General features: G+C 46.3%; 1 protein-coding gene across 20 annotated transcripts in view; it reads left to right on the forward strand.

Annotated features, from left to right (window-relative positions):
• The window catches only part of LOC130294838 (death-associated protein kinase 2-like), a 318,537-nt gene that overhangs the window by 294,727 nt on the left and 10,703 nt on the right, over positions 1-13,107 (forward strand). For all 20 annotated transcript variants that reach the window (XM_056544924.1, XM_056544914.1, XM_056544908.1 and 17 more), the window contains 2 exons: positions 11,767-11,856; positions 11,985-12,068. In XM_056544924.1, the coding sequence (XP_056400899.1) occupies positions 11,767-11,856; positions 11,985-12,068 (174 nt within the window). The remainder of the gene's footprint in view (positions 1-11,766; positions 11,857-11,984; positions 12,069-13,107) is intronic.

Below are 13,107 nucleotides of genomic sequence, written 5' to 3' on the forward strand. Positions count from 1 at the left end.
CTGCAGAGTCCACCAGTTGGAAAGGGAGGGACTGCAACATCAGCAACTGGACAGGAGCACATTCAACTTCTGCACCGTTGGATGAGTGGGCGCATACTGTTGTCTCTTGGACATGGCTTCGCCGATCGATTGTTGGCGGAATGGCTGACTACGAGCGGAAGAAGCAGGAGCGCAAGAAGGAGGGTTTGATACACTGCTCCCTTTGGCTGTGGTGGTGGAGCCTTGGCTGGATGACGGAGGGAGCGGATGGCCACTGGGTGATGCGGCAGGCTGGACCACTACATCGGAGCCACGGTTATCCCAGGCCGTTTTATGGTGGCGAATCATGTGTTGACGCAGGGCCATGGTGCCGAGATTGGGACCCTGGCCACGCTTCACTTTCTGCCGACAGATTTTGCATGTGACTACGCTAAGGTCCTCCGGATTCTTTATGAAGAACAACCACACCGCAGAGTAGCTGATTTTCCCACCCGCAGTCCTCACTATTTCACTGCTATTGGCGCCGTCTCCAGGAACCCCTGTTCCACTACCTCCCTGAATGGTAGCTTGCTGCGAAGCAGGTGGTCTCCCCCTGGCATGTTTGGCTCCTGAATTTCCACTACTGCCACCACCACGCTGATTGCCAACCGTGCTACCGCCTTGCTGCCTCATAGACAAAGAGCAAATCTCTTCTCCTGATGATGATGAAGCCCCGGCTTCTGCACCTGGCTCCCAATTGCGATCGGCTTCATCATCATCAAAAGATGTGTGCACGTCACTGATGTCCGCCTCGTGTTCCACAGCAGTGTCTGCCTCAGGACCCTGAACAATTGAAACACCGCCTCCCACGTCACTCTCCGCATGACTACTTGGCCGCCTTGCGGAGCAAGCGATGCATGTCTCCTCATATTCTTGTCTGCCCTAAATCGTCCTCACTAAATAGTGGAGCTGAACCCAAAGCATGAGATACTTCTTTGAGAGAAGGAACAGCATAGGACAAAGGCAATGTGATTACGGGGACTGCTCCCGGGCCATGCCAACTGAGGGTTGTTACATAGTTAGTTACATAGTTAGTACGGTCGAAAAAAGACATATGTCCATCAAGTTCAACCAGGGAATTAAGGGGTAGGGGTGTGGCGCGATATTGGGGAAGGGATGAGATTTTATATTTCTTCATAAGCATTAATCTTATTTTGTTCCAGGAATGTATCTAATCCTGTTTTAAAGCTGTTAATTGTTCCTGCTGTGACTGGTTCCTGAGGTAGACTGTTCCATAAGTTCACAGTTCTCATGGTAAAGAAGGCGTGTCGCCCCTTGAGACTAAACTTTTTCTTCTCCAGACGGAGGGACTGCCCCCTCGTCCTTTGGGGGGGTTTAACCTGGAACAGTTTTTCTCCATATTTTTTGTATGGGCCATTAATATACTTATTGTCACGATGCCGGCTGGCAGGTAGTGGATCCTCTGTGCCAGAGAGGGATTGGCGAGGACCGCGCTAGTGGACCGGTTCTAAGTCACTACTGGTTTTCACCAGAGCCCGCCGCAAAGCGGGATGGTCTTGCTGCGGCGGTAGTGACCAGGTCGTATCCACTAGCAACGGCTCACCTCTCTGACTGCTGATGATAGGCGAGGTACAAGGGAGTAGACAGAAGCAAGGTCGGACGTAGCAGAAGGTCGGGGGCAGGCGGCAAGGTTCGTAGTCAGGGTGGATAGCAGAAGTTCTGGTACACAGGCTTAGACACACAAAACGCTTTCACTAGGCACAAGGGCAACAAGATCCGGCCAGGGAGTGCATGGGAGGAGGTTAGATATAGTCAGGGACCAGGTGGAAGCCAATTAAGCAAATTGGGAAGATTGGGCCAGGCACCATCATTGGTGCACTGGCCCTTTAAATCGCAGAGACCCGGCGCGCGCGCGCCCTAGGGAGCGGGGCCGCGCGCGCCGGGACAGGACCGACGGAGAGCGAGTCAGGTACGGGGACCGGGGTGCGCATCGCGAGCGGGCGCCACCCGCATCGCGAATCGCATCCCGGCTGGAGGCGGGACCGCAGCGCACCCGGTCAGTGGATCTGACCGGGGCGCTGCAACAACGAGGATGAGGCGAGCGCTCCGGGGAGGAACGGGGACCCGGAGCGCTCGGCGTAACAGTACCCCCCCCTTGGGTCTCCCCCTCTTCTTGGGGCCAAAGAACCTGAGGAAAAAAAACTCAATTTTTCCGTGATGAGGTCCGATGCACATTAGGAGGGGTTCCGTGTGGTAACGCACGAGACAGTCCAATCTTTCATTGTAAACACAATTGATGTAGAGGGGTCTGGCGAGACTGGTCACAGGGACGTTGAACCTGTTGATAAGAGAGGCCAAAAAAAAATTTCCTGCAGATCCGGAATCCAAGAAGGCCATAGTAGAGAAGGTAGAGGCAGATATCCGCACAGGCACAGTAAGGCGTGGAGAAGCAGAGTTGACATCAAGAACTGTGTCACCTTTGTGCGGAGTCAGCGTACGTCTTTCCAGGCGGGGAGGACGGATAGGACAATCCTTCAGGAAGTGTTCGGTACCGGCATAGTACAGGCAAAGATTCTCCATGCGGCGTCGTGTCCTCTCTAGAGGTGTCAAGCGAGACCAGTCAACTTGCATAGCCTCCGCGGCGGGAAGCACAGGAACGGATTGCAGAGGACCAGAGAAGAGAGGAGCCGGGGAGAAAAAACGCCTCGTGCGAACAAAGTCCATATCCAGGCGGAGCTCCAGACGCCATCCGGAAGAACGCATGTCAATGCGAGTGGCAAGATGAATGAGTTCATGTAGGTTAGCAGGAGTTTCTCGTGCGGCCAGAACATCTTTAATGTTGCTGGATAGGCCTTTTTTAAAGGTCGCGCAGAGAACCTCACTATTCCAGGACAACTCGGAAGTAAGAGCACGGAACTGAATGGCGTACTCGCCAACGGAAGAAACACCCTGGGACAGGTTCAGCAGGGCAGTCTCAGCAGAAGAAGCTCGGGCAGGCTCCTCGAAGACACCACGGACCTCAGCGAAGAAGGACTGGACTGTGGCTGTGGCAGGATCATTGCGGTCCCAGAGTGGTGTGGCCCCAGACAAGGCCTTTCCAGAAAGGAGACCACGGCAGAGTCTAGAGTCCTCATCAAATTTGTCCGGCAGGGACAAGCAGGGGTGAGGAGCGGCCGGTTGCTGCGGAGGAGTTGCAGGAGCCGGCGGAGGAGATGATTGTTGCAGTTGCAGCTGCTGTGACAGTGACAGCAGCTGCTGTAACTGTGACTTCAGTTGCTGTGTCACGGTGGACAAGTATGCCAGCTGGTGATTTTGTTGGGTGATCATCGTGGAAATGTCGGCAAGACTTGACAGCGGCACCTCAGCGGAATCCATGGCCGGACGCTGCGGAGGAGTTGCAGGAGACGGCGGAGGAGATGGTTGTTGCAGTTGCAGCTGCTGTGTCAGTGACAGCAGCTGCTGTAACTGTGACTTCAGTTGCTGTTTCACGGAGGACAAGTATGCCAGCTGGTGATTTTGTTGGGTGATCATCGTGAAAATGTCGGCAAGACTTGACAGCGGCACCTCAGCGGAATCCTTGGCCGGATCTACTGTCACGATGCCGGCTGGCAGGTAGTGGATCCTCTGTGCCAGAGAGGGATTGGCGAGGACCGCGCTAGTGGACCGGTTCTAAGTCACTACTGGTTTTCACCAGAGCCCGCCGCAAAGCGGGATGGTCTTTCTGCGGCGGTAGTGACCAGGTCGTATCCACTAGCAACGGCTCACCTCTCTGACTGCTGATGATAGGCGAGGTACAAGGGAGTAGACAGAAGCAAGGTCGGACGTAGCAGAAGGTCGGGGGCAGGCGGCAAGGTTCGTAGTCAGGGTGGATAGCAGAAGTTCTGGTACACAGGCTTAGACACACAAAACGCTTTCACTAGGCACAAGGGCAACAAGATCCGGCCAGGGAGTGCATGGGAGGAGGTTAGATATAGTCAGGGACCAGGTGGAAGCCAATTAAGCAAATTGGGAAGATTGGGCCAGGCACCATCATTGGTGCACTGGCCCTTTAAATCGCAGAGACCCGGCGCGCGCGCGCCCTAGGGAGCGGGGCCGCGCGCGCCAGGACAGGACCGACGGAGAGCGAGTCAGGTACGGGGACCGGGGTGCGCATCGCGAGCGGGCGCCACCCGCATCGCGAATCGCATCCCGGCTGGAGGCGGGACCGCAGCGCACCCGGTCAGTGGATCTGACCGGGGCGCTGCAACAACGAGGATGAGGCGAGCGCTCCGGGGAGGAACGGGGACCCGGAGCGCTCGGCGTAACACTTATATACGTTTATCATATCCCCCCTTAAACGTCTCTTCTCAAGACTAAACAATTGTAACTCCTTTAATCGCTCCTCATAGCTAAGATGTTCCATTCCCCATATTAGTTTAGTTGCGCGTCTCTGCACCCTTTCCAACTCCGCAGTGTCCCTTTTATGGACAGGTGCCCAAAACTGAACAGCATATTCCAGGTAAGGCCGTACCAATGATTTATAAAGGGGGAGTATTATGTCCCTGTCCCTTGAGTCCATGCCTCTTTTGATACATGACAATATCCTGCCGGCTTTGGAAGCAGCAGCCTGACATTGCATGCTATTCTGTAGTCTGTGATCTACAAGTACACCCAGATCCTTCTCTACCAGTGACTCTGCCAGTTTAATCCCCCCTAAGACATACGATGCATGCAGGTTATTAGTACCCAGATGCATAACTTTACATTTATCCACATTAAACCTCATTTGCCAAGTGGATGCCCAGACACTTAGTCTATCCAAGTCATCTTGTAACTTATGCACATCCTCTATAGACTGTACTGTGCTACAAAGCTTGGTGTCATCTGCAAAGATAGAAACAGAGCTGTTAATACCATCCTCTATATCATTAATAAATAAATTAAACAACAGCGGGCCCAGTACAGAACCTTGGGGTACACCACTAATAACCGGGGACCAATCAGAGTACGAATCATTGACCACCACTCTCTGGGTACGATCCATGAGCCAGTTATCAATCCAGTTACAAACTAAAATTTCCAAACCCAAAGACCTTAACTTACCTGTCAGACGTCTATGAGGGACAGTATCAAATGCTTTAGCAAAATCCAGAAACACTATATCCACAGCCATTCCTCTGTCAAGGCTTCTACTCACCTCTTCATAAAAGCAAATTAGATTGGTTTGACAACTTCTATCCTTAGTAAACCCATGCTGGCTATCACTTATAATACAATTATCCCCTATGTATTCCTGTATGTAATCCCTTATAAGTCCTTCAAACAATTTACCCACAATGCACGTTAAACTTACCGGTCTATAGTTTCCTGGGGAAGACCTAGAGCCCTTTTTGAAGATTGGCACCACATTCGCCTTGCGCCAGTCCCTTGGCACAATACCAGACACCAGAGAATCTCTAAATATCATGAACAGGGGTACAGATATTACTGAACTTACCTCTCTAAGAACTCTTGGGTGTAGTCCATCCGGTCCTGGGGATTTGCTCACATTTATATCACTTAACTTACCTTGTACCATCTCTACATTAAGCCAGTTCAGTACATTACATGATGTGTTACCAGCACTGACCTGGCCAATGTCAGCTCCTTCTTCCATAGTGTATACAGAACTAAAGAACCCATTCAGTAGCTCCGCCTTCTCTTGATCGCCTGTGACAACCTCCCCATTATCATTATTAAGGGGTCCTACATGCTCTGTCCTTGGTTTTTTTGCATTTATATGTCTAAAAAAATATTTAGGATTAGTTTTGCTTTCTTTGGCCACCTGTCTCTCATTTTGAATTTTTGCTGTTTTTATTACATTTTTACAGATTTTATTAAGCTCCTTGTACTGTTTAAATGTTATAGCTGACCCATCAGATTTGTAATTTTTGAAGGCTATTTTTTTGTTGTTTATTGCTCTTTTAACATCATGTGTCAGCCATGTAGGATTTAGTTTTAATCGTTTATATTTGTTCCCCTTTGGTATATATTTAGCTGTATAGTTATTTAGAGTTGATTTAAAGATGTCCCATTTACCTTCTGTATCAGTATTTGACAACACCTCCCCCTAGTCTATGTCCTGTAGTGCAGATCTCAGCCCAGGGAAATTTGCCTTTTTAAAGTTATATGTTTTTGCCTTCCCCGCCTGTCTTTGTTTTCTACATTTTAAGTCAAAAGTAACTATATTGTGGTCGCTATTACCAAGGTTTTCTCGCACAGTTACATTACCAACCAGCTCTGCGTTGTTGGAAATGATCAGATCCAACAAGGCATCACTTCTTGTTGGGTCCTCCACAAACTGGCCCATAAAATTATCCTGCAATAAATTTAGGAATTGTCGCCCCTTTGTAGTTTTAGCCAACCCCGGACCCCAATCTATATCTGGATAGTTAAAATCTCCCATTATTACCACTGTACCTGCCCGGGCGGCCCTCTCTATTTGTTTATGAAGCTGAACTTCTATCTCTTCAGTGATATTAGGGGGTCTGTAGATTACACCAAATACTATTTTTTCAGTATTTCCCTCCTTTTGTAATTCTACCCACAATGATTCCACATCCTCAGAATCATCACACACTATGGCATCGTTCACACTGACTTTCATACCACTTCTTACATACAGACAGACTCCACCACCTTTTCTGTTCATTCTATCCTTGCGAAACAATGTAAACCCCTGCAGATTGACAGCCCAGTCATGCGAGGAGTCCAGCCATGTCTCAGTGACCCCAACTATATCAATATGTTCCTCCAGTATCAAGGCCTCAAGCTCCCCCATTTTATTTGCTAGGCTTCTGGCATTTGTGAACATACACTTTACATTTCCATCCTTTATGTTATTGGGGTTAATGGGATTCAAGGGTGTAAGTTTTATTTTCCTATGAAGCTTATTCCTATTAACTATTCTAACCCCTCCCTCCGCTCCACCTCCAGGTACATTTATAATTCCCACCTCTCTATCTACACTATCTTCCCCCTCTTTGCTGTAGGTTCCCTCCCCCCAAGTCCCTAGTTTAAACACTCCTCCACCCTTCTAGCCATCTTCTCCCCAAGCAAAGCTGCACCCTCCCCATTGAGGTGCAGCCCGTCCCTACGGTAGAGCCGGTAACCGACAGCGAAGTCAGCCCAGTTCTCCATGAACCCAAACCCTTCCTTCCTACACCAGCTTCTGAGCCACTTGTTTACCTCCCTGATCTCCCGCTGCCTCTCTGGTGCGGCTCGTGGTACTGGTAGTATTTCAGAAAAGACTACCTTGGAGGTCCTTGCCTTAAGCTTGCGGCCTAAGTCCCTGAAATCATTTTTAAGGACACTCCACCTACCTCTTACTTTGTCATTGGTGCCAATATGTACCATGACTGCTGGGTCCTCTCCAGCCCCGCCCAACAACCTGTCAACCCGATCCGCGATGTGCCGAACTCGTGCGCCAGGCAGACAACACACTGTTCGGCGATCCCGGTCTTTGTGACAGATTGCCCTGTCTGTCCCCCTAATAATTGAGTCCCCCACCACTAGTACCTGTCTGGCCTGCCCTGTACTCCTCCCTCCCTCCTTACTGGAGCAGACACCCCCCTGGCGGTCAGAGGTGGTATCCTGCTGCAGTTCTCCTAGCTCTGTAATGGCATCCTGAGGAACTTGTGTCTGAGGAACCTACCGACTCTTGACTGGGCTTGTCAGATGTCGCTTGTAATGATGGGGATGAGTGTGCAAACCAATTGACTAGGAGAGATGGGTTGACGACACAACCGCTGGGTGTGAACGGGAGCTCAGGCCTATTGCTGTGACTCCTGCTGCCACTCGCCCCAAGTCTGCTGCCAACTCTGCCTGACGTATGTAGGCCTCTGCCCCTTCTCTGTGCACGTCCTGGCACTTCCATGCCTGACATACTTAGTGCGTTTATGAGGGTATAGAACAGCAGCAGGCGATTACTTACGGCTGTCCTTTCAAAGTATATAGGCCCTAGACAGAATAACAGTTACTAAATATTACACTATTTGGTTCTATGTATTCCCTTTGCAATGATGAGCGCACTGTTAAGCGTATAAAACTATTTTTTTTGTTGTATACACCAGCCGGTGTATACTAATGTGTGGAGTAGCACTGAATTTAGCACAGAGACAGAAATACAGGTACTAAATAATACACTACTTGGTTGTATGTATGCCCTTTGCAATGATAAGGACACTGAAAATGCGTATTTGTACGCAGGAAAAACTTTTTTTTTTCTTTCATACACCAGCAGGTGTATAACATGTGGTATAGCACTGAATTTAGCACAGAGACAGAAAAAAAGGTGGTATATGGTACGCTATTTGCTTGTATGTAGGCCCTTTGCAATGATAAGGCCACTGAAAAAGCGTATTTGTACTCAGGAAAAACGTTTTTTTTTTTCTTTAATACACCGGCAGGTGTATAACATGTGGTATAACACTGAATTTAGCACAGAGACAGAAAAAAAGGTAGTATATGGTACGCTATTTGCTTGTATGTAGGCCCATTGCAATGATAAGGACCCTTTTAAGCGTATTTGTACGCAGGAAAAACTTTTTTTTTCTTTCATACACCAGCAGGTGTATAAGGTGTGCTATAACACTGAATTTAGCACAGAGACAGAGTAACAGGTGAAAAATGGTAAAAAGGCACTAAAGTCCACACTAATATGACTTATTTCTGAACAGCAGCAGGACCCAACTGGGCAGCACCACAGAATTTTTTTTTTTACAGGGATTAAACCCTAAATTGCACTCTGTCACACATTTGTGAGAATCAGATTTGTGGAGCAACAGAAAAAACTCAATTGGGCTGAAAAAAAGAGGAGATTAGATGCTCCATACAGGTAAAACAGCTGTGAAATCTTTGACGCAGGTGACTGCTATGCAGCACCTCTATGCCTGATATATTGAGTAAGGAGAATACGAGGTTTTGCTAGAATTGTTCTCGGTCAGAACTGCAGCAACACTGTGCCCTGTATTTTTCCCTAATGCTGATGTCACCGCTACTCGTAGCGGTCGAATGCTGTATAACGCCGTTGTATGTGATCAGCACACAGACGTGCAGTCACTTCCTTTCCCTATCTCGTGTGGAGAAGATATGACCAGAGGGAAGATGGCCGCCGATTATATAGGGCTGTGACATCACAGGGGTCAGTGAACACTGATAGGCTGCATCTGACATGTGATTCAGGGTCAGCCCGCCTACCTTGATTCCCGCACCAGTTTCCCGCCCTCCCATGGTGCCTTGCCCCATGTACTGACATGTGGAGCCGCCATCTTAAGTCTAAAACAGCCTAGAACGCAGGAAAATGGAGTTTAATAAAGCGATTCGTGCGATCGAATTGCGACGAAGGTCGTATTAGATCAGAATCAAATTTTTCCTGAAATTCGTAACGAATTCGGGTTCGTCAGATTCGATTCTCTCATCTCTAACAACGGAGGTTAAACTAAAAGGTCTTTAATTCCTGGGGTCACCTTTTGACCCCTTTTTAAATATTGGCACCACATTTGCTATGCGCCAGTCCTGGGGAACAGTCCCTGTTACTATAGAGTCCCTGAATATTAATAATAGTAGTCTGTCTATTACATTACTTAATTCCTTTAGAGCACGGGGGTGAATGCCATCTGGACCTGGCGATTTTTCTATTTTGATTTTCTGTAGGCGGCACTGTACTTCTTCCTGGATTAGACAGGGGACCTGTCCTGGGGAGATTACCTTATCTTGCTGTATTTCACCTGGCATTTCATTTTCCTCAGTAAATACTGTGGAGAAGAATTTGTTTAATATATTTGCTTTTTCCTGTTCCCCGTTTATAATTTCTTCCTCATCATTTTTTAAAGGGCCAACACTTTCTTTTTTTAACCTTTTTGCTATTTATATAGTTAAAAAAGATTTTTTGGTTAGTTTTCTCTCTTTGGCAATAAGTCTTTCTAAGTCTCTATTTTTGCGGCTTTTATCTATTTATTTTTTTTAACGCATTTTACATTTTCCCTTATTGCTTTTTAATGCTTCTTCACTGTCATCCTGTTTTAGTAGTTTAAATGCTTTATTTTTGTCATTTATTGCCCCCTTAACATTTTTATTCATCCATATTGGTTTTCTTTCTGACCCTTTTATTCACATACATCTTACAGTCAGAATTTAAAATATTTCTAAAAGTCTTCCATTTAGTGTCTGTATTCATATTTTTGAGGACATTATCCCATTTTATATTGTTAAAGGCTTCTCTGAGTTGATCAGACTTTGCCTTCCTAAAGTACAATGTTTTTGTGGCCCCTCGAGAGATTCCCTTATTGAAGAACAAGTTATAATGTATTATATTATGATCACTATTTCCTAGTTGTCCTTCTACTTGCACATTAGTTACTCTGTCAGGCCTGTTGGTTAATATTAAGTCTAGTAGGGCGCCCCCTCTGGTCGGACCCTGCACCATTTAGGACATATAATTGTCTTTAGCTATAGTCAGAAACCTGTTTCCTTTATGAGATTCTCAGGTCTCAGTCTCCCAGTTTATATCAGGATTGTTAAAGTTATTATCACATCATTTTGCTTTGCTGCCTTGTTTATTTGCCTCAGTAATTGATCTTCTGCCTCTTCCATTATGTTTGGTGGCTTATAGCAAACCCCTATCAGAATTTTTTTTTATCTCCATATATTTCTACCCATAATGACTCCACATAATCATTTCCCTCCCATATACCTCCCGCAGTGCGGCCTTCAGACTCTATTTCACATAAAGGCAAACTCCCTCTTTCCGTTTTGTCCGATCCTTCCTGAATAGACTATAACCCTGTATGTTGACCGCCCAGTGACAGGTATCGTCCAACCAAGTCTCTGTTATACCCACTATGTCATAATTCTCCTCAGACATCAACCACTCCAGTTCATCAGTTTTATTGGTCAGACATCTGTCATTAGTCAACATGCAATTTAAAGGTGTATGTTTTTTCTTCCTATGAAGCCTATCTTTATTAACTATTCTAACCCCCCCTCCACTCCACCCCCCGGGTATATTAATAAGTCCCCCCTCTCTATCTACACTATCTTCCCCCTCTACATTGTAGGTTCCCTCCTCCCCAGTCCCTAGTTTAAACAGTCCTCCACCCTTCTAGCCATCTTCTCCCTATTTGGATGCAAAATGTCTCAAAGTCTGTCAACTGGGAAAAATGTCTTTGAGTATGTGGTAGAGGCATGTATAGTAGTCAACGAGAGGTACACTACCCAAAGTAGCCTCTGAGCACCTTTTTATAGGGCAGCAATGGAACCACTTTTTATGCCCTCTGGTGAATATTCAGACCACACCTGTAATAATTGACATATCAGCCTTTTACATTGAATTTATTATATCACTTATGTTACATTCAAAGTTGTTGCCTGAGTCCATGAAAAGTTTTGACCTTTAAAGCGTTAGTGTCATTTATAATAACTTTCGAACAGTTGTCCAGTGATGTCAAAAGTTTAGATCATGACCAGAGTTGAGCAAACTTCTCGCGGCTCGCCAGTTGATTACATAAAAAGTTTACATAAAAAGTTTACATAAATGACACTAACGCTTTAAGTATCTGTTAAACTTCATTATAGCCTGTTGTTACCAAATAAGCCATTTTTTGTGTACTTGTTTTGTGCCTTTTTATGTCCTTTTTTTCTAGGGCAAACATAATGGGTTATGATTTTTTTTTTTTTATTCTGTTCTCTCATTTAACCAGCAGGTGGCATTGTACTACAACATTAATACAATGTATATATACACATATTTTACTTTTTTTTTTTTTCCAGCCACTGACAAGAAAGCAGGCAGCCAACAGGAGCCGATCTTCCATCAATATAAAGAATTTCAAAAAGTTTAATGCACGACGAAAGTGGAAGGTAAAGATTGAGGGATCGGACTTAAATAAAACCTTTTGTTTTTTCTGAAATCCATAAATTTAAATAAACCGTAGAAATGAGAGATTGTTGATTGATCACATTATTGACTGTGCTATTATTTTCTTCAGCTCTCATTTAACATGGTTTCAGCCTGTAACAGACTCTGCCGAATGAAGCTGCTTTGTCATCCTACAAAAGATGAGGAGGATTTGGTAAGTAATAAAGTTAATAAGCATGTACATTAAAGATGCCTCAAGCAGATCTTGATTCTCGTTCCCCTTTGTAAATGTGCACCTGATCATTATCTTTTTGCACTGGTGGTTTAGTTGTACTTGATATTTGTTTTAAAGGGGTACTCCGGTGCTTAGACATCTTATCCCCTATCCAAAGGATAGGGGATAAGATGCCTGACCGCGGGAGTCCCGCCGCTGGGGACCCCTGTGATCTTGCACACGGCACCCCGTTTGCTAGCTGTCACGCCCCCTCCCATAGGCTTGCATTGAGGGGCGGAGCGTGACGTCACACGGGGGCGCAGGCGTGACGTCACACGCCGCCTGCCCTGTAATCGCCTGTAATCAGACGCGGAGCGAACACGCTTTGGGGGACTGATTACAAACGGGGTGCCGCGTGCAAGATCACGGGGGTCCCCAGCGGCGGGACTCCCGCGGTCAGGCATCTTATCCCCTATCCTTTGGATAGGGGATAAGATGTCTAAGCACCGGAGTACCCCTTTAAATATAAATTAAGGCAATGGTTTTTCTGGTAGGCATGTACATTATGTTTTTATAGACAAATAGAAATTCAGTGTGAACCATTGTGGAGCAAGGAGGAGGTTGATTGTAGGCTATGTTAGACTCTTTTAAACAGTTTGGCTAAGCAGTTTGGTAAGTCATCATGTGTGAGAACGTTCCATAGTCTGAGTGTGATGATGGTGTATCCTTCTTTCCTCTAAACATAGAGGATGCCCCCCTTGTCATGTTTTCCGGCCTAGGTATAAAAAGATCACTAGAAAGATCTCTGTACTGTCTATTCATATATTTTTACATTCTGATTAAATGAAGCTTGATAACCTGTCTTGGTCCTGTAATCCTCCCATATCATTAATTACCTTGGCCGCCCTCAACTGCACCCTCTCCAGTTCATCCATGTTCTTATATACAGGTGCCCAAAATTGTACAACATGTGTGGTCTAACTAGTGGTTTAGACAAAGGTAAAACTCTTTTCTTGTCACAAGCCTATGTGCCTTTATG

This window comes from Hyla sarda, chromosome 11, assembly GCF_029499605.1.
Source record: "Hyla sarda isolate aHylSar1 chromosome 11, aHylSar1.hap1, whole genome shotgun sequence".
NCBI lineage: Eukaryota > Metazoa > Chordata > Amphibia > Anura > Hylidae > Hyla > Hyla sarda.